This window comes from Antechinus flavipes, chromosome 2 (assembly GCF_016432865.1).
Source record: "Antechinus flavipes isolate AdamAnt ecotype Samford, QLD, Australia chromosome 2, AdamAnt_v2, whole genome shotgun sequence".
Taxonomy (NCBI): domain Eukaryota; kingdom Metazoa; phylum Chordata; class Mammalia; order Dasyuromorphia; family Dasyuridae; genus Antechinus; species Antechinus flavipes.
In genome coordinates, this window is record NC_067399.1 from 88,682,292 (window position 1) to 88,709,510 (window position 27,219).

General features: G+C 34.2%; 1 protein-coding gene across 1 annotated transcript in view; it reads left to right on the top strand.

Annotated features, from left to right (window-relative positions):
* Nucleotides 1-27,219, top strand: part of PLEKHH2 (pleckstrin homology, MyTH4 and FERM domain containing H2) — a 103,836-nt gene that overhangs the window by 23,184 nt on the left and 53,433 nt on the right. Inside the window, exons 3-9 of the mRNA XM_051973563.1 lie at nt 4,061-4,090; nt 8,628-8,777; nt 12,404-12,487; nt 13,182-13,263; nt 19,777-19,962; nt 20,301-21,286; nt 25,331-25,406. Coding sequence (XP_051829523.1) covers nt 4,061-4,090; nt 8,628-8,777; nt 12,404-12,487; nt 13,182-13,263; nt 19,777-19,962; nt 20,301-21,286; nt 25,331-25,406 — 1,594 coding nt within the window. The remainder of the gene's footprint in view (nt 1-4,060; nt 4,091-8,627; nt 8,778-12,403; nt 12,488-13,181; nt 13,264-19,776; nt 19,963-20,300; nt 21,287-25,330; nt 25,407-27,219) is intronic.

Below are 27,219 nucleotides of genomic sequence, written 5' to 3' on the forward strand. Positions count from 1 at the left end.
TTTAGGCCTATTCATTGTTGTGGGATTTGAATTTAATTAGGTTTCTGTGAGACAGAAAACATTTAGTATTGGGTCATTTCTCTGGCTGTACTTTAGGGAAAATATTTCAGATGGACTATTTTGATTAGTACTTGATCACTTCAAGCATTTCTCTCCTCTAGATTTTATAACTTTTCCCCCCTCTTTATCACCATTTAATGTTACACATATCAGTTTATTTGTTGGTAAAAGGATAAAAATTTACTAATTCATAGAATCATAAAATCAAAAAGTTGGATGAAGCCTTGGAAGTGGTCTTGGAGAACAAGCTCTACAATATAAGCCCCAAGAAAACAACCTTGCTCAAATAAACAATAAGTGGTGATAAAGACAAAGATACTGACAGTGAAATTGGACATTATTTAAATTTTCATATCTAGCATCTTTGTGAACCATGAATTCTTTCTGTAAGAAAGAATCCCTACCCCAACCCCAAATATCCAAGTGTCTCCTAAAGATTTAAGTAATAGGTAACTACTTAAAGCCCTCAGGGGTCAAGCAGAATGAAGCAAATATTTTTTTCATGTGACAACTTTTCAGATATTTTAAGAATAAAATATCTGTTTCATTGATCAGCAAAAATTTCATAATTTAATGAATGAATGAATGAATGAATGAATGAGAAAACACTTAAGTGCCTTCTATATGCTCTGTCCTCTGTCCTCAATGCTAGAAGAAGCAAAAACAGCTCCTACCCTCAAGGACCTTACTTTCTAATGAAAAAGACAACACACATAGGATTAAGGAAGAGAACTTTGCTCTAGAAAGGGGTGGTAACTGGGATAACAGGAGTATATATTGGTGTATTCATTCAGAAATTGCAACAGAATTGATCATGGTACCTGAATTCAACACTGGAATGGATGTGGAAGAAAGGGTAAATTAGATGTAGCAAGGGAAGATAATGAAAGTGATAGCCAGAGAATTGGAAATAAAATGAATCATAACTGGGGCTTTCCTAAAATTGTAGGTCAGGAAGATCAACATATCTCTCAAAATCAGAATGAGAGCTATTTGAGCTTTCCTATGCTTTCCAGAGCAGTCAGATATACAAGGTTAGCAGTTTGGCAGTCACTAACCACAAGGAACAGAAGCAGGAGTTTGGTGGAACTAACTTTCAAACTAACTAGAGTTAGTTGATAAATTTTCAGTGTGAGCATTTATACCTTGCTATAAATCTGAACACGATTTAATGTTCTGTTGATTCTCTAGACAATAAAGTGTTGGAGAAAGTGTTAAGAATACAAATTAAAGTTAAAAGTTTGTCATACTTTTTTTTTGGAGAACTAGTTTTTAAAATAATCACTAGTATACCACTCTTTGATACTACTAAGTATAGCAAATGACTATTTTTAATCTAACGTAGTGGTGCCTCATAATTGTCTGAACTGATGAATGTATAAGTATGTTTAATATAATTGTACTCTTTTGTATGTACTATATAATATGATAGCCTATATCAGATTGCTTGCTATCTTGGGGAGAGGGGAAGAAAAGAAAGGAGGAAAAAATACAGAACTCAAAATCTTATAAAAGTGAATATTGAAAACTATCTTTATATATAATTCTCCCAAAATAATTATATTAATATTTAGTATCACAGAGTTGCTTGACTACTGAATGTAAATATAATATTTGAATGCAAAAATTAGTGGTTATTCTGAAGAACTACAGGGATGGAACCATACATGACTCAAGATAATCTGAATATTACTGGTCAAAAAGTTTCTTTTCTTGAATCCCCTCTCGCCATTTGCTATCTGGATGACTTATGTATTTTTTGTTTGGTAGAATTTAATTCAATTCGATAAACACTAAGTCCCATGGCTTACTAAAAAGGGATTATGGTGACCCTTGCTAGGATCATTTTGGGGAGGTGAGTCTATGCCAATGGTGAAGTTTAGAAAAAGGGGCGTATGAGGATTCAGATTGAGTGGAAGGATTAGAAGAATAGAAAGAAATTTGAAATAGTGGCTTTCTTGCTATTCCTCTCACAAGACACTCCACACAACTTATTTTCATTACCTATCCCCCACGCATGGAATTTATTCTCTCCTCAAATTTGCCTCTGGCTTTCCTGAAGTCTCAAAATCCAACCTTCTATAAAAAGGCTTTTCCAAACACCCTTAATGCTAATGCTTTTCCTTTACTGATTATCTCCTATTTATACTGTCTACATCTTGTTTATACAGAATTGTTTGCATCTTGTCTTCTCCATAAGTTTGTGAGCTTTTCTAGCATTTTGCATCATACCTGGCACCTAGCACCTAGCAGATGCTTAATAAATGTTTATTGATTGACTAAAGTTCAAGGACCATTCAGTAATAAATGTAAAAAACTATATGAGTGGGACCTGAAGTCAGGAGAACCTGAGTTCAAGTTTGACCTTAGACACTTAACACTTCCTAGCTGTGTGACCTTGGGCAAATCATTTGGCTCAGAATAAAAAAAAAAAATTACATGAGAGAATGAAGAATAGAAGAGGCAAACCAAAATGGAAGCTTTGCCCAGAAACTTTCAAAGGACAGAGCCCTGAAAACACCAGCTCAGCTGGCAGGTCAGATGATTGCCATGAAAATGAGTTTCATTCTTTAGTCTGGGATTTCTTAAACTTTTTTCCACCCATGACCCCTTTTCACCCAAGAAATTTTTACATGACACAAAATATATATGTATAGAAAGTAGGTATACAAATCAAACATTTACTGGTAATAAATCATAAAGAAATTTATTTTAAAACAGTTCTTTGGTATAAATATACTTTTGCTATTTATTAAAGATGAAACCATATTTGCATATTCATGAAATGAATATGCTTGTTTATTTTTACATAAATAATTAAGTCTTGCTGGAATATTTGATACTGCAGGATGTAGAGCACTCTTTTTTTTGGTTTGTTTTACTGTTGCCAAATTTTTCACAACCCCCACTTTCAGTTACGTAACTTCATATAGGGTAGTGACCCAAAACTTTGCTTTAGTCCCAGCAAGTCAACCTGAAGCCTAGACTGAAAGAATGAGAGCATGCTCTTCTACAAAGCTAGGATGCAGAGAGAGTCCTAAGGATGTGGAAGTAGGGTGTAAATCAAGAACAACAATGACCTAGTAGCTCTAGAAGGAGAGGACAATAATAGCCAACAACAAAGAGTAAAAACAGGGAAAACTTGAAGGTGCTATTGTTTAATGATTTAATCCTGAACTGAGCAACATGAAAGAGTCTCTGTAAGTCACCTTTGTTTTTTATAACTCACAACTTGTACAATCAGTTCTTCTCATAATGTAGTAAATATGTGCAATGCTAATCTATAGTGGAGAACAGGGAGAAAGATCTCCTTCCAGAGAAGGAAAAGTGGTGGAAAACCTTGAATGCTGGAGAAAAAAATTCCTTTTCCTAATATCCTCAGGTGATGGCTTTAGCAGAAGTTAACCAATGTAAAAATAGCACCTAATCTGACCTTCCTCCCCCAAATGGACATTTGAACTCCCAGGTGGGGTCCCCACAGGATGATTGACTGCTATCACTTTCATACATTTGATTTGATTTGAGAAGAATTTCCAGAGTTGAATCCGAGAAATAAATCTTAAGAATGTATTCTTTCATCTTCTTGCTGGGCAGAGGAGTTTGGGGGTAGAGGGGAGATTTTACTTTTATTTTTCTTTGCATTGCAATATATTGCACAACAGATAAAAGCTCTCCAAAGCTCAGTCTAGATATGAAGAGTTTTGCTTATCTCTTGGTGAGAGTTCTGTTTTGCTTAACATTATTACCTCAGGAGCACAGAAGAACAGTGGCAAGTAGCAGCTGTTTATAAAACAACTGAATAATAATTTAACTTTGTATTTATTCAAAACTTTTTAGAAATAATCTTAAATAAATTTATTTTAGAACTTTTAATATGATAAATAATATTACATACTTTTAAGTCAGTTTATGACACAATTTGGACTTAAAGATTATTTGTATTCCATTTCTAGATGAGAATTGGAAACTTTATGTTTGATTTCTCTTCTTCATCCCATAGATGCAGCAGTTGGAGAGACAAGGTATCTTTTGAGATTTCAGAGATCAAAGTTTACATTGCTTTGGACAGAATACATATACGTGAGGTTACAATACCCTTTGTAGACAGAAGGAAGGGAAGAGAAAGAAAAAAATAGAAGAAAGGAAAATCTCTTGTGTTGTCCAACTGACCAGTTTCACTTGGGTAGTTCCTCCTACTATTCACAGAGATGGTTGTTTGTCCCCAACATGCAACTGAATTGGATTTCAGTGAAGGAGGGCTGGGTGAGATCTTCTGCCTCACTTTCCCCTCTAGAGCCTTCTTGTTAACAGGAGTGTTAGGAGAAACATGGAGGTCGTAATGAGAAATTTATACTAGAGTAGCCAAAGTCACAGACGCACCATTAAGCTTCCCATTTGGTATATTTGGATATCAGGTTAATATCAGACAAGATTAATCCTAGGCAAACTACCAAAGGGGTGATGCATTTTCATTATCATTATTTCAGAGCTACTAACATCCCAGGTATACCCTGACTGTATTTTTTTTTTGCCCCTCCTCTTTCCGCTCAGCCCCCTAGACCATGTCTGGAGTTAATTTCTCCTTTTTTTTTTCATTTTCCCATTCAGTTTTTCATTTCACTTTTATTTCAGCTTTATGTTTCCCTTCCTATAGTCATTCATGATACCCAATAAGAATTTAAGAGTCCTCTTACCCAGAATACCATATTGCTTTAGCATATTCTGCTATCTCCTATTTTATAGAAACCTGTTTTTTATAAAACTTGATTCATTTATCTCCTACTTGAGAAGTATCCTGGACTCCTTGCATAAATTCCAGAGTAAATTGCCAGAAATGTAGTGATTGAAATGTGATTGGAATGGGTAATGAACTTTCAGTGAATCTGAAATAAATAGAAAATAATCTAGAATTGAAAACTCTATTAAATGCAGTTTACATATTGGGATAATCATGTCTTTATATTCATATTTTTGCAATTTGCACATAGGGGAGTGCCTTATCACTCTTTGTTCAAAAATATAGTGCACTTTTGATTATGTATGTTAATTCATAAGGATAATAGGACTGTGTGTTATTAAAAAGTAAGCAATCCACTGTTTGCTTTATTAGTACAGGCTGCAGAGGGAAAATGGATCTAGGATTATGGTGGGCCTTGAAGTCTGTTTTAGAAAACTCTAGGAATGGGTGGCAGGTGTTCCAGTATCAACTAAGTAGTGAGAGCTCAGTGCCTGGCACAATAGGCACTTAAATAGCTTGTTAATCAATTGGTTGAAAGGATAGATACCACCATTACATCAGCTAGCACCAGAAGAAGCCACAAGAGGCAAAGGACTTATACTCTCTGCCCTGGATATTGTATGTGTGGGTGATTGGTAATTGATTTAACATCCAATCTGGATTTGTCTATGATTTTACTTTACACAGATTCTGAATTGTTGAAATAACTATGCAGTTCATATTGCCATACAAAATAAACTGAACTGAGTTTTCTTTGCTCACTGTGATCCTGATAGTATATCCAAAATGAGCCCCCGTTTCTCACAATGTCCTGATATACAAACTTTTTGGAACAAGGAATGGTATGGATCTCTGTGAGAGGCAGGCCTGGTGACCCGTAGCCCATGGCCTCTTTCTTATTTTTCTTGAGAGAGTGAGAATCATTCTTATCAGGGGTTTTCTTTCCTCTGGGCAATGGTATGAAAGATTGTTTATGTTTCTGAAGACTTTGGTCTGGCCTGAAAAATATGCATGAAGAAGTCTTCATTTGTATCCTTAACTGGAACAAAAGCCCCATATTTCATAACTAGCTTATTAAGAGTTGATCAGCATAGGAATTCCCAATTTATTCTTGTTCCTAGCATTTAAAAAAATCCAAACAAAATTCCTAATGACAGTTTATGTACCGGGAGTGTTTATTCCTAAAGGTGAATTTCTTGTCTAAGACGCCAATTTTACCTGGCAACCAGATTTCTCTGGAAGATGTCAAGTCAAAGATTAGGCTTGATTCTGTTTACTCTTTGCCTATTTATATCAGGTTTTTGGTTTTTGAAGGTTTTTTTTGCTGCTAGTTATTTCAAGGCTTTGAATAAGTTCCACTTTTTTTAACCTCCAAAGTTGTAGAATACCTTGGATATGGCTCACATCATCTTAGACATTTTTGGTTTTGGTATAGCTGGGAGAGCATTTTAGTGTATCTCCCATTGTCAGAAAGTAGAAAAGTAAAAGTAGTGACTTGAGTGTTGCTGAGCTCACAACATGGGCATTGTGACATAATATAGCGAGCTTTGAATTTGGATTTAAAAGACCTAACTTAGATCATAGTTATTCCATTTACTTTTATGACATTTGAAAAATCTCTTTATCTGTCTACACCTGGGTTTTCTTATCTATACAGTGAAGGGATTGGGCAAAATGATATTCAATATGTCTTGTAGGTCCAAACCCAGGATAAACAGTATCATTACTGGAATATATTTTTCTCTCTTAAATTTTCTTTTCCTTCATTCTTTTATTATGAAAGTTATACAGCCTTATGGGTAGGTATTTGAATAGAACTTTTTTCCTTGGCTTCTGAGATGAATTCACATTTGCAGAGAGCCCACGGATGAAAGGTGGCATTCATGCTGTAAAGCTAAAATAACCTGAGTTCCCTGTCTTGTGTAAGCCTCAGGAAGCCAATTGCCAAACATTTTTAAGCCCTGAGTAGGGATTCATTCATTTTATTTTCCCTAGGTAGTTTTTTTTATTGCTTTATTTAGGATTCTTTGCTTTTACTCCCTACCATGTCTCTTTTTTCCCCCCCAAGTTATTGCATATTTTTTTCCTTTCTTTACATTTCAGTCCCTTTAACTGGGATAAACTTTTTGAATAAACATCTAAGGTGAATTATTTTCTCAGTGTTTTAGTTTTCTCTCTTATATTTGTCATTTTCTCACCCATATTTTTCGGAAATCATTTATGGCATTGGGAAGCTTTCTCTATCTCTACTTTCTCTATTTTCCAAAGCTTTGGGGTTTTTTTCCCCATTATTTGACACTGGAGGAAAATGAATTTTATTTATCTTGAAATGTTGAAAGGGAAGTGAGAAACAAAAGGATGGAAATAATATTCTAATTTTTAAATTACTTGCAGAATGATTGCCTCTGAATATAGTAAATGCTTAATAAATACTAAATAAAAATATTCAATTATTATCTTGCTGTATGAATCTGGTCAAATTATTTGAATTCTCAATCTTTCTGGTAGTTCCCAAAGTCATTGGTATAGGAAATTTTTCATCTACTCATATGAAAATCACAGGTTAGGCAAGAAGGGAGGGCACACACACATATGACCACACGATATGGGCAGGCACAAGTTACAAGCAAATCAATACATGGCCCTCCAAGCTATTTAATGTAATCACATAGAACACTGGGAAATCCAGATGGAATCTACAGTCTTTATTGATATTTTTATTAAGGCCAAAGCTCTACTTTGGTGTTGCATTTATCTTCCTTTTTACCTTGTTATGTTTCTTCCATGTTTGGATTTTTGTCTTCTTTCCTTTCCCGCTTCTATTTTGTTTATATAACCTAGTTCCTGCTTATTTCATTAATTTCCCCCCAAGATTTTGTTGTCTTTCCCCAAAACTACTCATTTTTTCATGTTTTTCTTTCTTTTGTTTTTGTCCTATAAAATGGTGAATAAATTAGAACAATACTAAGGAAACATAAATTTTGTCCTTATAGAAAGTTGAAAGTAGAAAAATTAGTACTTTCTGTGCCACAGTAATCATACAAATTTTATAAGATAGAAATCTAGTAGGGATATTTAAGATAGCATATATATGTATATATATTGCAAAAATCATCTCATTTTATAAAGTTTTTAGCACAATGATTAAGTATGTAGAAACTCATGAAGTTCTTTTTTCTTTATTACTATCCTTTTATACAACTGGAAAAGGATATGGGCCAGTCACTGAGAGGCAGACAGATCATAAGTGCTTTATTGATGTCTTTTAAAATGCAAAAAGAACTAGAGGAAGATCCTCTAGCACATTGAATGCATCTTCTGTAGAGGATTTATGAAGGGATATGGCCAAGAATCATAGATGAGAAAGTATGGAAGAGTGATCTATGCCTACATGGAGGTCCTATATCTTTGAAGTTTGGGGAACCATTAATCAATTAGGTAGTATAATGGTTAGATTGTGGGAGTTGGAATCAGAAAACTTGAGTTGAAATCCTGTTACAGATATTATTTATCCATGAGATCTTAGGTAAGTCACTTATCCCCTCTGTGCCTCAATTTTCTTCATGTGCAAAATAGGAATAATAATGTGTAATAATAATAATAATGATAGTACCTGTCTCATTAGGGACTTTTAGAGGATTCATTGAATTATCATAGCAGGTAAAGTGCTTGGCCAATATTAAAATACTAAAGAAATGTTAGCCTTTATTGCTATTATTCATTTCCATATCAGAGAAAGATTAAAAGCATAATACAATACTGACCTTTATTGTAAGGTATATGTGGATGTAAAGTTCAAGTAAAATCTTTTATTTTTTATCTTACCTAGGTACAGGCTATGGAGGAGAAATTAAAAGCAGCTAATATTCAAACAAGCGAAGCTGAGATGAGATTATATAAAAAGTGTCAAGATCTGGAGACTCTACTCCAAGAAAAGGATGATGCCATACAGAACTTGGAACTCCAACTTGAAGAACAGGTTAGCAATCAGAATTCCATCATCCCAGTGCCTGGTATGGATGAATGAATTTCTTTATTCATAGTTACTAAGGACAAGAAAAGAGAACCCTGTGTACATTTTTACATGTTGGAGAGAAAACTGGGGTTAGAAATGATAGGTTTAATTTCAGCCAGTGAAAGCACATTATGTGTATTAGTAAATATGTTAAAAAGAAATTTTTAGGAAAAATAGGATTTTCTTATCCTTGAATAAGGGATAGCCCTAAGGTAATACTAAACACACTTTGAACCTGGAGAAACTTCCTAAGTTTTAGGAGTTTCTGATTGTATGTATGTTTTCAAATGAGAAAACATTTATTTTTTTAAACAAGAAAATATTTATTATTAAAGACTTTTTCATAGAAATGTTTGTTTCTGAAATAAACCTTTGTTTTGGATTTCACTTCTAATTTATAGTACCAAAAGTGCTGACTCATGGAAACATTTTGTAAAGAATGAATGATTTGTTATAAGAGAACCTGGGTTTTCTGCCACTTATTACCTTGTGACCTTAGAAATGTCCTTTCACCTTCTCTAGGTCATAATTTTCCATCAGAAAAATGGGAAGGGGAAGTAGATGACATATTGTCCCTTCTAGTCTTGCTCTATAGCTATGGCCTTATGGTCTGCTGTTCTTTCCATCTCTAAATCTGTGATCCATTATAAAAATGGAAAGGTTACAGAATAGGTTTTTTGTTACACATATCTGTAGTGAACATTTGTTTTGCCTAAATTAGTTTTGTTTGCTAGTGTGTGCAGATATTGGATATTTAAAGAAAATCATATTAAGGATTGATAGCATTTGAATGCTAATTTTTTTAGTGTCCTCACTTTAAAATTTTATTATTTATCAGAATAAAGTTATAAAGAATAAATATAAGAATAAATAATTTTTATTTCTTATAAGAATAAAGCTCCTTTTCTGTATTACTTGTTAAATATCTTTCAAAACTAGTGTTTCTTAAAGGAACTTCCAAAATGGTTTACTTTTCTTTCAAATTTGATGGCTTCATTTCTGAGTTTTGTGGTAAGTTCTTATTGTATCTAGAAATAGTTATGTGTGTTTTTATTTTTAACTTGTTTCTTGACTACCTCTTCTTATTTTTTGCCTTTCTTAGCAATATGGAGGTAATGAAGGGATTAATTTGAAAATAGAGTTGACATTCATTTTTTGTGTTTGTTTTTTAGCCTTTGTGGTGCCACAGACTCCCATTTTTCTTTTACCAGAAAACCCCGACCTTGGCTCACTTCCATTTCCTGTCCCCCTTATATGGGTTTCCTAGTTTTGCCTGTAGGAAAGGACTCAAGAATTTTCTTCTGTTCTGAGCCCTGAAAGCAGGATACAATTCTCATTTGTGTTCTAAGTTTTATTATTAAGCACTTCAGGGAAACATGCTGAGGGTTAAAATAATAAACAAAGAAGAGAGCTTACAGAAGCCTGAGCAGTCTATCTTCCCCCTTTGTCCAAAAAATGTAGGTTCTAAATCTTAGTATTTCTTAGTTTTCCTCTTGATTTTTTTCTTTCAAGTCTTGTGTGCACACACACACACACACACACACACACACACACACACACACACATCTAGAGAAGGGGAGGAGAGATAAAAAAATGGGGAGAGGGGCCATATGTACATACATATATGTCTGGTTGCTTCAGCCCTGACTGGATGTGATGAGATGCTGCATTGTTCTCTGGATTATTCTTGGTTTTTAGTTGTCTCATAGATATTTTGGGTCTTCTAGATGTATTTACCCAGATAAGTCCTAGACTTGAGATAGCTTTTCTCTGGCCATCTATCCTCCCTCATGTCCTGAAAGAACACATTTCATCTTTGGGTACAGCTCTCAGTGTTAAAAAAAAGTTTTCCCCTCCTAAATTAATAATAAATCTGCCTCTCTACAACTTCTATTCAATGTTCTTAATTTTAGTTTCTGGGTTAATCCTTCTTCCCATGACAAGTCTGCAAATACTTTTTAAAATGGCTATCATGTACCCCTTGAGTAATTTCCAGACTAAAACTTCTTTAGCTGATGGTACATTTTCTACTCCCCTAACCATATCAGTTAATAATATTTCTATTTACTAATGTCCTTCCTAAAATGTGGCACCTAGGAGCTAAACACATTCCACTCCCCTCCTTTGGTGACTTATCAGTTTAGCAGGTAGCAGTTACATTAATCATAAGATCATAGATTTAGAGCTCAAAGGGATTCAGAAGCCATCTAATCCAGTTTTCTCACTTTGAAGATGAGGGAACTGAGGCCAGAAAGGTCAGTGATTGCTTCAAGTTCACATTGGTAGGTGGTAAGATAGTCTAGAAAACCTATAATCTCCTTCTATGTCAGTCATTTAGTCAATAGAGTGTCCACTGTGTGCCCAAATGTGCTTACTTTTGAGGATATGAAGAAAGGAAAAAGAACACCCTTCTCTTGATCTATTGGAGGAGAAAATATGAAAACAATTATGTATAAACAAGCTACAGACAGGATAAATAGGCAATAATTAACAGAGGAAAGGCAGCAGTTTTAGGGCGAGCAAGGATGGTATCCTATAGAAAATGGGATTTTAGCTGGGATTATAAGGAAACCAGAGAAGTCAAAGAGGCAGAAATGAGGAGGGAAGGTTATTTCATGGGCTTGTATGCCATTGCTGCTGAGGAGGAGAAAAGGAGAGAAATTCCCTTCCTCCCTAACTCCCACCACCATCCAAGAGCCCTTTGCTGGAAATTTAGGGGAGTAGCCTTTGTCCCCAAGTCCTCCTGACTCTATGATCAATCATCTCTGATCCATTATCTATCACTTGTGACCAGTTACAAGTTGCTATGTCATTTCAACAAGGTATCTGTCCTTCAGGAAAGGTTCAGAACAGGTCCTACATAAAGGAACCAGGACCATTCTCTATCCAGTGGGAGGCACTTCTGTCTAGCAAATCCGGAGATTCCCTTTAAATACCCTCATTATATCTATCTACATATATGTATATATTCAAATCTATATCATATACATGCATATATGAATGTATATTGTGATATAGGTATATATCATTCACATATTCAAATTCATACATATATCTCAACTGTATCATGCATTTATATGACCATGTATGTATGTGTGATATAGATAAGCATTTTATATGTATGTATACATATACATATATGCAGGTATGTATATATACACATATCAAGACAAAAGAATTGGCTAAAATGACTGATAAAAAACATTTTGTAAGTCAATCAACCAGAAATTATTGTGAGTATGTTATTAACATTCTCCAAAAAAAAAAAAAAATCCTTCCTAACAGAATAAACAGTAATATATAACTGTTCTACTTCCACTAAGGGAAAGCTCAAAATACAATTCACATTTTGTGGCTTTTCATGCACGGTTTCCACAACAGTCCTGTGAAAGTAGATAGGGCAAATATTATTCCCATTTCATATATTTAAGAAATGAGTCTTTGAGAGGTCAGCTGATTTGAGTCTGTCAGCTAATTAGTGTCAGATAGAAATCCAAACCAAGATTCCTCACTTTCAGTTCTTTCTTTTATTTCTTAGATTGTCATATTTGTGTTTTCATCTCACTGGAGAATTGTTAATGTGATTTCAGAAACAAATAAGAATGCAAGAAGCCAAAATAATAGAAGAGAAAGCAGCCAAGATTAAAGAATGGGTGACATTCAAGCTACAAGAGGTATTTACTTTCATTTTTGTTTGTTTTGAAGAGATAAGTTCCAGAAAAATGTGATGATTCTGAATGAAATGTAAAATTCTGGTCAGTTGGTGGTGCTGCTGTCTTTTGGTAAATTTGTAAAGGAGAGATTAAATTTCAATGGCTTCTCCTGCATTTTAAAAAAAATAACAATATCGAATATATATATGACAAATTGTTATTGGAAATGTCACAGTTCTAATGAGTTAATTATAAATAAAACTTAGATGAATTATAGAACTTCTTGGTATATAATATGATATTGATGTTTTACACATCTGAATATCAGAAAATGTTTAGCTTATATGATAAATTAAGTGTTAAAAATCCTTTTAGTACTATTTTGAGTGAGTAATTTTAAAATGTCTGTGTTCATAGAAGTACAGTCAGGTGGAGAGTTAGGGCAATTATCCGGATCACTGAGATAAATCTGCTTTGAGGGGAAAAAAGGAAGATTTTTAAGGCCATAATTTTCTAAGTTGACAATCTGTGTTGATCAATTTCACTTGATAATTGCTTAGCTTTCTTTTTTCTTTTTCTTTTTTTTTTTTTGCCTTTGTTTACTGAGATTCAGGCAGAGAGTAATGAGATGCCTATGTTATCTAAGTATGGTTATCTAGAAGTTTGTTTTAGAAATATTACCCAATTAGAACTGAATTACATTGTGTACTTTTAGCTGGAATTGGAGAATCAGAACCTTCGTTTGATCAACCAAAACCAAACTGAAGAAATAAGAACAATACAGGCAAAACTCCAAGGTACAAGGCTTTTTTTTAAGTAAGGTAGATGATTTTTGGTGTATGTGAGTATAAAAAATTCTCATTTTAAATCTTTTGCACTTTTCAAACATAACGAACACTGAATAAAATGTGACCATGAAATATGATAATGGTTCTTCTCAAACTTGTGTTCTCAGTATCTTTATACTATTAGAATTTTTTGAGGAACTGTCCAAAGACAGTGCTTATGTGACTTATATTTTTAGATGTTTACCATCTCAGAAATAAAAACTAATTTCGAATCTGTAATTCTCTGAAAGGGTTTCAGGAATGCATAGGATTCTCTGGACCACATAAAAACGAGTTTTTGTTTAAAAAAAAAATTGATAGCCAAAACATGCATCCAGCTGAATGTTGTTCTTCGTTGGTTAGAAAGACTTTATACTTGTTCCAAAGATGCCACTGTTGGCTCAAAATACTTTTAGAGATTCTCTTTTGAAATTGCCTTCAAACTATTTTGAGCCACTTGAGAAAATAGCTTTTATTCCTTTATTGTGGCCCCTTGTTTTTGGATGGAAAACTATATTATCCTGCTTGATCACTTGCCATATATACCAGACTTGACTCTAGTTGAGTTTTGACTATTTCTTAAGATCAAATACATTACTAAGGAGGGAGGAAGATTTACTACCCTCAGTGAGTATATTTATTCAACATAAAAAATATTTGCTCATCTTCCCTTGGCCTCCATTACATTGCTCTGTCTTGGCAGTTCTCTTGACTTTTTTGACCATTCCTCAGCCTCCTTTGCTTGTTTCTCCTTTTCCTCTTCTCATTCTTCCTTTTCTTCTTCCTTCCATCCAGTGAACATAGGTATCTCTCAAGGCCTTATTTTGGGTTCTCTTCTATCCATAAATTCTCTTCCTTCATAAATGGAGCATTTCCTTTGGATCTAGAGATTGTCTCCATGTAGAAGATTCCCAGATCCCTTTATCTACCTCTACTACCTCTCCTCAACTCTAATCTCATATTACTTAGAAAGCCTTCACATGGATAGTTCTTAAGTATCCCAAATTGAATATGTCTGAAACAAAACTCAATATATTTCTCCCCAAACTTATGCTTCTAAACTTAACTAAACTTGTTGGTGACATTATCTTTCTAGTAAACCATATTTACAACTTAAGTCTTCTTCCCTTTCCTATATCCAACCAGTTGCCAAGTCTTGATTATACTGCTGCTATAATATCTAGTAACATAATGCTTCTCTACAGTTATTTTCCTCTGCTCTTCTACTTTTCAACTCCCTTTTATGTGTAATTTTCCATTTATTCCATTCCATTTATAAAGTGGAAGCTCCTTGAGGGTTAACATTATCGTTTTTGTTTGTATTTTTATTCCAAGTACAATGCATAGTGCCTGGTACAAAGCAAGTGCTTTGTTGTAATTATTCAGTTGTTTTCAGGAATGTGTGACTCTCTGTGATCTCGTTCTGGGTCTTCTTGGCAAAGATACTGGAGTGGTTTGTGATTTCCTTCTCCAGCTTATTTTATCCATTAAGGCAAACATGATTAAATGACTTGCCCAGGATCACAAAGCAAGAATCTGAGGCCATATTTCAATTGCATCACTTAGTTGACAGACTATTCCTACCTCCATGTTCCTCTCTCTCCTATCTGTTCCCACTGTGCTTCCTAATACTTATTTATGAAGCACAGGTTTGACCATCTCCCTCTAAAAATGTTTTTCCATTGATTTTAGGACAATAGCTAGAATTATATATTATATTATATATATTATATAATAGATTGTAGCTAACTTTAATGCTTTAAGGTTTGAAAAGAACTTTATTTTATCTCATTTTATTCTCACAGCATTTTATCCATAATTTATGGATGAGGAAACTGAGTTTAACATGATGAAATAACTTGTCTAATGCATATAGTTAGAAAATATTTGAGACTGGATTTGAACTCTCTTTCTGACCTTAAGTCTAACACTCTATCCACTTTAAAACCTAGGAGAAAACATAAAATCTTCAGCTTGTCATTTAACATCCACATCCCCCCATTATCTCTCTCTCACCCTTTTCCACATACAATTTGGCTTTCATTTGTCTTTGCCACCTTATTTCAGGTTATTTTTTTTTTTTGATCTACTGTATTCCAGTCACAATTGACTTCATAGTTTTCCCTATATATAACATTCCAAGTCCTTTCTTTGTGTCTTTTCTATACATATCTGCTATGTCTTGAATATGCTCTTGTCTCATTTCTGCCCTATGGAATCCTTAACTTCTTTCAAAATCTCCTCCTTTCCTAACCCACCCAAGTTATTAGTATTTTTTTCATGCAATTTCATTAACCTTATGTTAATTCACATATTTTTATTTTCTTGTGTATGTGTTGTAACTCCCTGTTCTATGTACAGTAGAATGTAAATGTCTTGAGTGCCAGGATTATTTCATTTTTTTCATTCTATTTTCAATATCTAGCAAGATGATTAATGAATAGCCACTAAAGGTTTTTGAGTAAGGTATAATATAAAAAGTTTAAAATAGCAATAGTGTATAGAATGTATTGGAGGAAGGCAGAGATTGTAGATAAGGAGACCAATTAGAAGCTATTGCAATAGTTCAGGAAACATAGTGGCAGTGAAAATGGAGGAAAAAAAAAGAATGTTGGGGGAGAGACAGAAGTCAAAAATGCCTCAGAATTTTGTAACATGGGTGACTGGAATGATGCTGATTCCATTATTAGAAATAGGAAAGACTAAGTAAAATGTTGAATTTGATTTCAGACATAATGACGAGTTTAAAAGAGTTGCAAACAATTTTTTAGCAATGCAGAACCATTGACAAAGTGTATACAGGTTAAAAAGCAAATTGCTGATTGGATATAAAAGATCTAGTGTGAGAGGCAGATTGGAAGATACATATAAATATATAAACATATGTACATATACATATGCATGCACATTTGTCTGTGTATATGTACATACATGCATGCATATACACATATATTTCACTCATTTGATCCAGTGTTTGACCTAAGATTCCAGGATTAAATTTTAAATGATGAATGAATCAGTTGCTTTTACTGATATAGTTTAGATTTGATAGAGATGCCTCTTAAATGTTGTTTATTTCTTTCTAGGATGTTTTGCTTCTGGTATATACCCACCAGATCACATTGGTAGCGATTAAAAACTTAGACCACCTTAGTCTAAGTACACTTCCTTTAAAATAAATTAATTTTATTTTAAAACATCCATTAATTTAGTCTTTTTTTTTTCATTTTCAAAATACAAGTTCAATGTAAAATTCAGGTATTATATAACGATACTTTTTTCAGTATCATTAATTTTCTTTTTAAAATTTCATTTTGACATCATTTTTACATACTACATTTATTTCTGAATATATTTCTTCCTCTCTTGCCTATCTAGCAAATTATCCCCTATAACAGATTAAAAACAATAAAGAAAGAACAAACACTTGAGCAAAACCAATTAATACGCCATATCTGAAAGTATATGCAAGATTTTACCTAAGGTACTGTTACCTTAGGTAAATACAGGTAAGATAGTATAAAACTCCTGATGCAGCCAATATTGGCTTTTTAAATACAAAAGCTGTACTTTTTGTTGCTTCTGTTGTTATGGGATAAGGTGGAAAATTAGCTTAAGTGCTTGGCAAACTATGTGTGCTGCCTGACATTGCTAACAAGTCAAGCTCATAATTAGGTGCTTTCCTAATCATGAGATCATAGATTTAGAGCCACAAGGACCCTTAGGAGCCACTGGGGCCATTACTTTCATTTTATAGATGAACAATTGAGATAGAGAAAGAGTCAATATCTTGTCCAGAATCACATAGCTAAATGCTCGATGCATGATTTATATTTAAAGTCATTTTCTAAATCCAGATCCAACTGGAAAACCCTTAGCTTGTTCCCCATCTCCCCTTATTTTGGTCTCTATCTCTTCTTTTTTTTTTTTTTAATAACTTTTTATTGATAGAACGCATGCCAGGGTAATTTTTTACAGCATTATCCCTTGCATTCACTTCTGTTCCGATTTTTCCCCTCCCTCCCTCCACCCCTTCCCCCAGATGGCAAGCAGTCCTTTATAAGTTGAATGGGTTACAGTATATCCTGGATACAATATATGTGTGCAGAACCGAACAGTTTTCTTGTTGCACAGGGAGAATTGAATTCAGAAGGTATAAATAACCCGGGAAGAAAAACAAAAACTCAAGCAGTTTATATTCATTTCCCAGTGTTCTTTCTCTGGTTGTAGCTGCTTCTGTCCATCTTTGATCAATTAAGGCTCTCTTTATCGAAGAGATCTATTTCCATCAGAATACGTCCTCAAACAGTGTCGTTGTTGAGGTATATAATGATCTCCTGGTTCTGCTCATTTCACTCAGCATCAGTTCCTGTAAGTCTCGCCAGTCCTCTCTGTATTCATCCTGCTGGTCATTCCTTACAGAACAATAATATTCCATAACATTCATATACCACAATTTACTCAATCATTCTCCAATTGATGGACATCCTTTCATTTTCCAGCTTCTAGCCACTACAAACAAGGCTGCCACAAACATTTTGGCACATACAGGTCCGTTTCCTTTCTTTAATATCTCTTTGGGGTATAAGCCCAGTAGAAACACTGCTGGATCAAAGGGTATGCACATTTTGATAACTTTTTGAGCATAGTTCCAAATTGCTCTCCAGAATGGCTGGATGCATTCACAATTCCACCAACAATGTATCAGTGTCCCTGTTTTCCCACATCCCCTCCAACATTCCCCATTATCTTTCCCTGTCATCCTAGCCAATCTGACAGGTGTGTAGTGGTATATCAGAGTTGTCTTAATTTGCATTTCTCTGATTAATAATGATTTGGAGCATATTTTCATATGTCTATAAATAGTTTCAATTTCTTCATCTGAGAATTGTCTGTTCATATCCTTTGACCATTTATCAAATGGAGAATGGTTTGATTTCTTATAGATTAGAGTCAATTCTCTATATATTTTGGAAATGAGGCCTTTATCAGATTGTAAAAATGTTTTTCCAGTTTATTGTTTCCCTTCTAATCTTGTCTGCATTTGTTTTGTTTGTACAAAAACTTTTCAATTTGATATAATCAAAATTTTCTATGTTGTGGTCAATAGTGATCCCTAGTTCTTCTTTGGTCATAAATTCCTCCCTCTTCCACAGGTCTGCGAGGTAAACTATCCTATGCTCTTCCAATTTTCTATCTCCTCTTTCTGCAAAGAAACAGCTTAGAGTATCTATCTTCATGGGCAGAATCAGGCAGCCTGCCTTCTTCACAGGATTTAGAAGTCCAAAACATGGTGTCTACTGGTATATCCTCAGATATTTTTCCACAATAATTTGGAACTTCAAACTTCTATGATTTTATCAGTTTCCTCCCCTAATAGAGATCTTAAATCCCTCTTTGGCATGTCAGTTCCTAAGAGCAAAAGAATAAATCATCAGACAAACAATTTGTTGATGGATCTTCTACAGTTGAGCTAGGTTGAGCCTTGAGCGACAAGCAATCCATTTCAGAGCTGCTTTCAGCCAGCATCTTAGTTTGGAACTTGCAGTTTATTGGTATAACTTTGAGAGTCTGGAGTTACAATGAGGCATTGGATTATGACTTTAGTAGAAGATTTTGCTTGCACTTTGAATCCAGTTCTCCCCAGGTAACCTTGGCAGCTAAAATATCCATCATTTCCTTAGCCTTTGCTCTCCTACCATCAAAAACTCAGATTATTGAGTAAGTGGGTTTTACTTATATACTTTGCTGATCTTAACATTCCTATATGTTTGTGTTCTATACAAGCAGGTTGTAATCAACCTTAATGTCAGGGCTGATATGATATAAAGGGGCCACATTCTTTTCTTTTTTTTATTTTCTAATTTCATTTAATTGCAGATAAAAATTCACATTGGAAATTACCAGGATGGTTCCAATTGATTTATTATAGCTTTTTATATACAAAATATATGCATGGGTAATTTTTCAACATTGACTCTTGCAAAAACTTCTGTTCCAACTTTTCCCCTCCTTCCCTCCAACCCCTCCCCTAGATGACAAGTAGTCCAATATATATTAAATATACATATTTATAAATAAATAAATATGTTAAATAAAAATAAATACAATATATGTATACATATTTATATAGTTATCTTATTGCACAAGAAAGATCAGATTTAGACAGAAGGTAAAAATAACCTGAGGAAAAAAAAACAAAAATGCAAGCAAACAATAACAGAAAGAGGAGCCACATTCTTTTTTTCCCAACTTTCAAAAAACACATTTTGAACATATAAAGACTTTGAAATACAGTATTTTCTCCTAGGCTACATGATTCACAGGTGGTGTGTAACATAAAGGAATCTTCTGGCATAAAGAATGAAATTTGGTCTTCTTTTTCTTGTGTAGTGAAGAGAGTTATCCAAATGTTTGTGTGCCTTGGACTCATGTGCGGGTCATCAGCAAAACATATGATAATTCTCAATTATTTTATTGCAGAAGTTCAAGGGAAAAAACTATCCACCACCTCCCCACCAAAGCCTTCAGAAGGCCAACGCCTAAGCAGTTTGACTTTTGGATGCTTTTTATCCAGAGCAAAGAGTTCTCAGCAAGTAATTAAGTCAGAGGAAATAAGCAAGATATCATCTAAAGAATCTGAATTCCCAGAAGAAGATCATGTAGAAGGTATTTACCAACTAATGTTATTTACTCTTAAACTTATGCATGTATTTTGAATCTCTCATTAGTTTTATCTTCTTTATGAAATCTTTTGTGATTTGTTGCTTTGTTAAATGCATTTTCTTCACTACCACTGCCCTCTTGCAGTTCTCCCACATGATTGAAGATGTTTTCTTTTAATGTCATAATTTACAAGTCTGTGCAAGAAAAATAACCAAGTTTAATTTAGAGTAGTTATATTTATACTAAATTGCTAGTTATTGAAGAGTAGTTTTAGAAAAAACAATTTACACATAGACAAGCTTATTTAAAGCATCTTGCCAAGTTGATGTTTTCTTTTTTAGAAATGGACATTCCAGAAACTTCCCTTGGAAGCCAAATACAAGAACACAACAAAGACCAGAGATCTTTGCAGCAAAACTCCAGTGATTCAGAACAGAATGAGGCGATCAAGGCAAATTATTCTCCACAAAGTGTAGACAGTATCAAAGACACATCAAAGAATTCCTGTGTCACAGTAAGTGACTGGAGTTCGGATGAGGAAGAAGAAAACAAAGACAGATTAAAATCCAGGTGTGATTCTACTTTTTCTAGTCACACTTCAGAGGAGAGCACCAGGTACAGCAGAATGGGAAGTGAGATGTATTTGACAGCGTCTGATGACAGCAGTTCTTTATTTGAAGAAGAAAGTTTTGGCAGTAAGAGAACTGAGCACAAAAAGTTATATTCCTGGCAACAGGAAGCACAATGGAAAGCTCAGAACAGCACAAGTGGAAAAGGAAATTGTGAATCACGGAGTAAAAAAGGGAAAGATGGCTTTTCAGATGAACTAAATAAAAAATTTCAGTGCCAGAGACTAGACTATTCATCTTCATCTAGTGAACCCAACACCCCAAGTCCTATTTTAACCCCAGCGTTAGCCCCCAGGAATCCTAGCCTGCTGGCTGCAGAAGGACACCAGCATTCAGTGCCTTCCTCGAGTCTGCCCTCCGCAAAGTTAAGGATACCAAATGTTTTCAGTATTAGTGTTGCTTTGGCCAAAAGACACTTGAGTCAGCCCCAATTAAGTTCTGATCGAATGTATGGCAGGAATAGAAATGCTATAAGCATGATCCGACCCCTCAAACCTCAGGAAACAGACATTGATCTAGTCGATGGAGACAATACAGAGATCATAGAAAATATGGATGTTGCTTACGATGATGGGGTGTTTTCCTATGACCCTCTTGAAGCACCTTGTTCAGAAGATTCAGAAATATGTGATTCAGCATCAAGGAAGACAACTGTAGGCAAACCACCAACTCCTCCACTGCATCGGTTTCCTTCCTGGGTAATTATTATACTGTGGGTGCCTCCCCCACAATACCCTTTTTTCCCAATTGTATTAAGTTAGTCTGATTTTTAGTTTGAATTTTATTTATTTTCCTGTCTTTGCTTAAAACTTCATTTATTCTGGCATTTCTGAAACAATGTAATAGGAAGTTAAAATATAGTGCTGGATACCTGATGCTTTTTAGTAAGTTTTGAATTATAATGATATATATTTAAATAAATCTATGATCTATAGCTCTATCTATCTATCTATCTAATATCTATATATATAAGTATATATATGTATATATGTATATGAATATACATATATATATATGTATTCGATTAAAATATCTGTCATTTGGGGGCAGCTAGGTGGTGTAGTGGATAGAGCACCAGCCCTGAAGTCAGGAGGACCTGAGTTCAAATCTGGCCACAGACACTTAACACTTCCTAGTTGTATGACCCCAATTGCCTCAGGCAAAAAAAAATCTAGCATTTTTATAGATGATAAATTTATAATCTATATAATAGATTAGCAATCTATTAATGGATTAATAACATACTCTATTACAATAAATTAATCATTTCATATATATTTCCATCTTTAGATATCTGTTTATAGATATCCATCATGTATTAATAATCTATGCTATATCTATATATTGCTATATAGTATATATACTATATATAGTATATTGGAATGTTGCTGTAGATTGTAAGCAGCATTCCATTCATACCATCTTCTCGTAGAGATTCCTGTCAGTCAATAAACATTTCATAAATAATAAATAAAGTGCCTGCTGTGCACCAGTTACTGTGCTAAATGCTAGGAATAAAAAGAAAGGCAAATAAAAAAATCTTGCTCCCAGGGGAATGATTAATCTATTGGGGGAGATGACATTTAAACAACTATATACAGACAATGTCCTGAATAGATAGGATAAATTGGAGATAATCAACATAGAGGAAGAGACTAGAATTGGTCCCTGTCTTTCTCTAAATGATCCATAGAGAAGGAATGGAGGATCTCATTGCAGGGTTTAGGCTGCTTATCCTTTGTTCTTGCTATGGGATTAATTTACTTCCTTTTCCATTCATTCATATTCTTTGTGTTGACTCTGATGGCCCCTTTCATGGAAAAGTCATCAGTGGTAATATGTTGTCATATGATATTGTTGTTCAGTCATGTTCTACTCTCCATGACCCCATTTGGGGTTTTCTTGGCAAGAATACTAGATTGCTTTGCCATAGCCTCCCCCAGCTCATTTTATATGTGAGGAATTGAGGCAAACAGGGTTAAACTGTCCAAGATCACATAGTTTGAAAGTGTCTGAGGTCAGATTTGATCTCATGAGGGTAAGTCTTCCTGATTCCAAGGTTACCTGCCTCAGTATTCATTACTCAGCCTATTTAAACCTAACATGAAGGTTTCCATTACCTTTGGATCATTAGGAATTATGATTCTTCTGAGATCTTGGTATTTCATGATTTATAGCCATGTAGTTTTACTGGGAGAATGGGAGTATGAGCTTAGAAACAATTTAACAAAGAACTAGGATCTTTTTTGTGTCTTAAACCTTTTTGACATTCTGATGAAACCTATGGACTCCTTTTCAGAATAGTATTGGGTTTTTTAATGAATAAGAAATGCCAAAATTTAGTGTATAATTTTTTCCCTCCAAGTTCATAGGATCCCTCCTTCCATGATATCTATCCACAAACTAAGTCCATGGACCCCAGACTAAGGACCCTCTGATGTAGAGGATAGTGAGTTGGTCTTGGAGTCAAGTTTCATCCTGGATTCAAGTCCCATCTCTGAAACACAGGGTCAAAGTCTGACCAAGTCACACTCATTGCCCCATTAGAAAATATTTGCTGTTCTGTGTTGGTAAAAGGAATTTGCTTACACTGATCAAGGTAGGTTTGGTAGCAGAAAGCACTTTTGGATCACTTTATCAAAAAGGAGTTTTAAAAATAGGATCCAATTCAATTTGTTCTGACTACTCATTTGGAACACATTAAGTCATGCAATACTTTCATTAAAATCAGCCTTATAAATGGTATCTGAGTTGTAGGAGGGCTTTGTTAGATTTTTATATAAATTAGGGACTGAATTCATTTTTAAATTCTTTAAAAGAATATGATTTCCTCACCACAAATACAATACATTGATAGAGAAATGGAAGGTCATCTATTTGAGCCTTTAATTTCAATGTATTTTGTATCAAGACCACCATGAATCCACCTACAATATAGCATTAGACTCTGGATGGCACAGGGAAACATGTTTGAATATGACATTAAGATTCCAAATATCTATCTGCTAGGCAATGTCCTTTCATGGTTCTAAACCTTTTAACTATAGATAAGACTGGAATTCATTGTGTTAAACTATTTTCTTCTATTTCCTGATTGCTCTTCATCTTGCTCTTCTTTTTCTGAGTCCACTTGACCTTGGAGAAGTACCAACTTACCTTTAGTCTAAGAACATAAGTTTAGAGCTGGGAAGGAACTTGGAGGGGGATCAGCCCCTATCATTTTATAGACTGGGAAAAGTTAATGTGATTTGTTTAAGGTCACCCAGATAGTAAGTGCTGCCAAAATTAAAACCCAGCTCCTCTGACACCAAATTTGGTATTCTTTCTGCCTCACTCTTTCTAAACTCATTCTTCATACTCACTACAATCTAGAGTACCTCCATCTTCTCCCAGTTATCCAACCTGTTCTGATTTCTGCACATTTTTTTTTTTTTTTTACAAATCTCAAATCTGATTTTTAGTTTGCCTTTTTTCTTCTTTTTTTTTGCTTGGATAGAAATTAAGAATAACAAAATTCTTGGTATTAGAAGATCTCCACAATCTCGCCCATTCTTGCCTCTCTGCTCATACCCTCTCTGCTTTCTGAGTTGTTGACTTGTTGTCTCTGAAACCCAGCATTCCATCCCCTGTCTCCATGTCTTTGCATTGGAAGGGACCTTTGTGACTGAGATGTTCTTTCTCTGTGCTCTGCCTCTTAGAATACCAAGTTTCCTTAAAAAGTCAGCTCATATGCCATCTTCCTCATGAAGCCTTTGCTAGCTTAAGTTCACTTTTTACGTGTCTATATCTACGTACACATTCAGACAAATATATGCACATACATGTAGTATACTTTATTTGAATGTAAGCTTTTTATTTTTATACTCTTAGGACATAGCACATTTAAGGAAAGAACTAGACATGATCTTCTAATTCCCTATGAGTTATACTGCTTTTGGGTGTTTGTGGACCTTGAAGGACCACAGCTTCTTTCTCTGGAAAACTTATCACTAGGAAATCACATTATCCTGAAAATTTGAATCTGCGTGGGTACTCACATGTCATCAGTACTCTCTGCCTCTCTGATTAGATCCTCTGACTAGAAGTCATGAGCTTCTAAGTTTCCACTTAAGGAGGTAGCTTATTATAATATTCTCCCCATTTCCCACTAACTACACTGTTTTTGGATCTCTCCATCATACAATTAGTGTGACAATAAGATTCCAGTTATCAGTCTGCTTGGCAATAGGCAGCTCTCCCACCTCTTTTCAGCTTTCTTTTGTGTATTGTCTTCCTCCATTGGATTGGCTTTATTTGTATCCCCCGCCTACTTCCTGCCAAACTGCTTGGCATATAGTGGGTACTTAATAAATATAAATTGACTGAATAATAAGTACATTTTAATTCATTGATTGAAATAGCTCCCCAATATAGTTAGAGCCTCTTTAGTTTTTCTTTTTTTTTTTTTTTATCTTATGAGAATTGTAGAGATTCTAGAATGATTAGTAACTAAATGCCTTCACCAAGTTTTTCTGTCTCCGTACAAAATTTAAAAATATTAATCAAGGATCAGAAAATAAATACAAAGCAATATTCTTAAATAACTGAAAAAATGGAAATGGCTCCATGTGTATCCCTCAAAATAATATATTTTATTTAGCACTGACAATAATTGAAATAATACCACAGAATGACACATAAAGGGAAGTTTGAGCGTCAAAAATGCCTGGATACCCTAACTCAAACCTCTATCTTTTAACCAGGAAAGCAGGATTTATGCTGTGGCCAAATCAGGCATTCGAATGTCCGAAGTCTTCAACACAGATAATGTTAATAAAAGTAAGTGATTTGGGTTTGTGTACCTTGAGGAATTTTCTGAGGGCTTGTGGGTTATCTAAGACTGCCACTGAAATAAACAATAGAAGAGTTTAAACTTCATTCAGAAAATGATCTTATATTATTGGGTTTTTTCAAAGTATATGTTAAAATTAATCATTTCCAATTTAAAGCTATATACCTTGAATTCCAACACAAGATTCACTTTTCTTTGCTGCAGTAGTTGTGAAAAAGATGGAGATAATATATAAATTAAAAGATAATTTAATTAGGCGGGTTCACACAGATTGAATGCTGGGTTGGCTATACCCAAAGAGTAGGGCATTAATGGTTCCATGTCCATTTAGAAGGGTGACCTCAGTGGTATACTTCTGTGTTGTTTAACATTTTTATCCATGACTTGGATAAAGGTACAAATTATTAAAGTTATCAAATTGTAGATGGCATAAAAGTGGGAGGATCAGTTAACATATTAGGTGATAAAAGTTTGAAAAGGACCTTGAACATTGGTTGAATCAAGTAAGATGAAATTTATTGGAGATAGATGGAGATTCTTGAGTCTGGGTTAAAAGAAAATCACAAAGACCACTTGAAGAGACATAGTTAGACAAATATTTGAAAAAATATGAGAATTTTAGTGAACTGCAAACCTAAAATTAGTTACTAGTCCAATACTGCAGCCAAAAAACTTAATGTGATCTTTTGTTGTTATTCAGACTTTTTCAGTTTTGTGTGACTCTTTATGACCCACTTGGGGTTTTCTTGGCGGAGGTAGTGGAGTCCTTTGCCATTTCCCTCTCTAGTTCATTTTATAGAGCAAGAATTGAGGCAAACAGGGTTTAGTGACTTGCCAAGGTAACATAGCTAGTAAGTAAATGAAGAAAGATTTAAAATCACTGAGATGAGTCTTCCTTAACACCCTATCCACTCTCTAGCCACGGTGCCACCTACCTGCCCCAGGCTTCATTAAAAGGGTCATAGTTTCCAGGGTTTAGGAAGCTCATAATGATATATTATAATTGTATATCTATGTATATATATATATATATATACGTGTATATATATATATATACACAATCTTATATATGAATAATTATATTATACTCTTATATATGTATATATTATATTCTTGTATAATTATAAGCTTCCTAACCCTGGACACATTCATAATGTTGTATTTGGTTTTAGGTGTATACTTTTGGTAAGCTGAAAACATTAAGAGGAGGTCTGCTAGGATGGTAAAAGGCTTTAAATTCATGTCATATGAGAATCATCTAAAGGAATCAGGAATGGTTAGCTTGGAGAAGAGATGACATAAGATCTGTCTTCATGTGTTTCAAGAGTTGCTTTGTAGAAAAGGATTCATCTTGGTCTGTTTATCCTCAGAAATCAGGATCTGAATAAATGGGTAAAAGTTAAAAAGAGACAAATTTAGGCACAATACAAGGGGAAATATCCAGCAATTAAAAATGTCTAAAGTGGGATGGTATAGAGTTCCAGTCTTCTGTAGGAGGGGGCTCATGAAAAGTAGAGAGGAGCCCAGCTCTCCCATTTTTACTCCAATAGAGATATAAAATGAACTCTAAATTGAATAATGACAAAAAACCAAGAGAAACATCAGTTTTTTTGTCTTTTAAAAAATTATTTGTTATAAGAAATGGCTGCCTCTCTGGGAACAGGAAAGAGTAAGGATATATATGTGATATAAAACAAAAGATATCAATAAAAATTTTGTTTTAAAACGAAATGAAGAGGTTACAAATGAAATTAAAGTTATAGAGAAAAGATTTAGAAGAAGAATTAATGGCTTGGAATA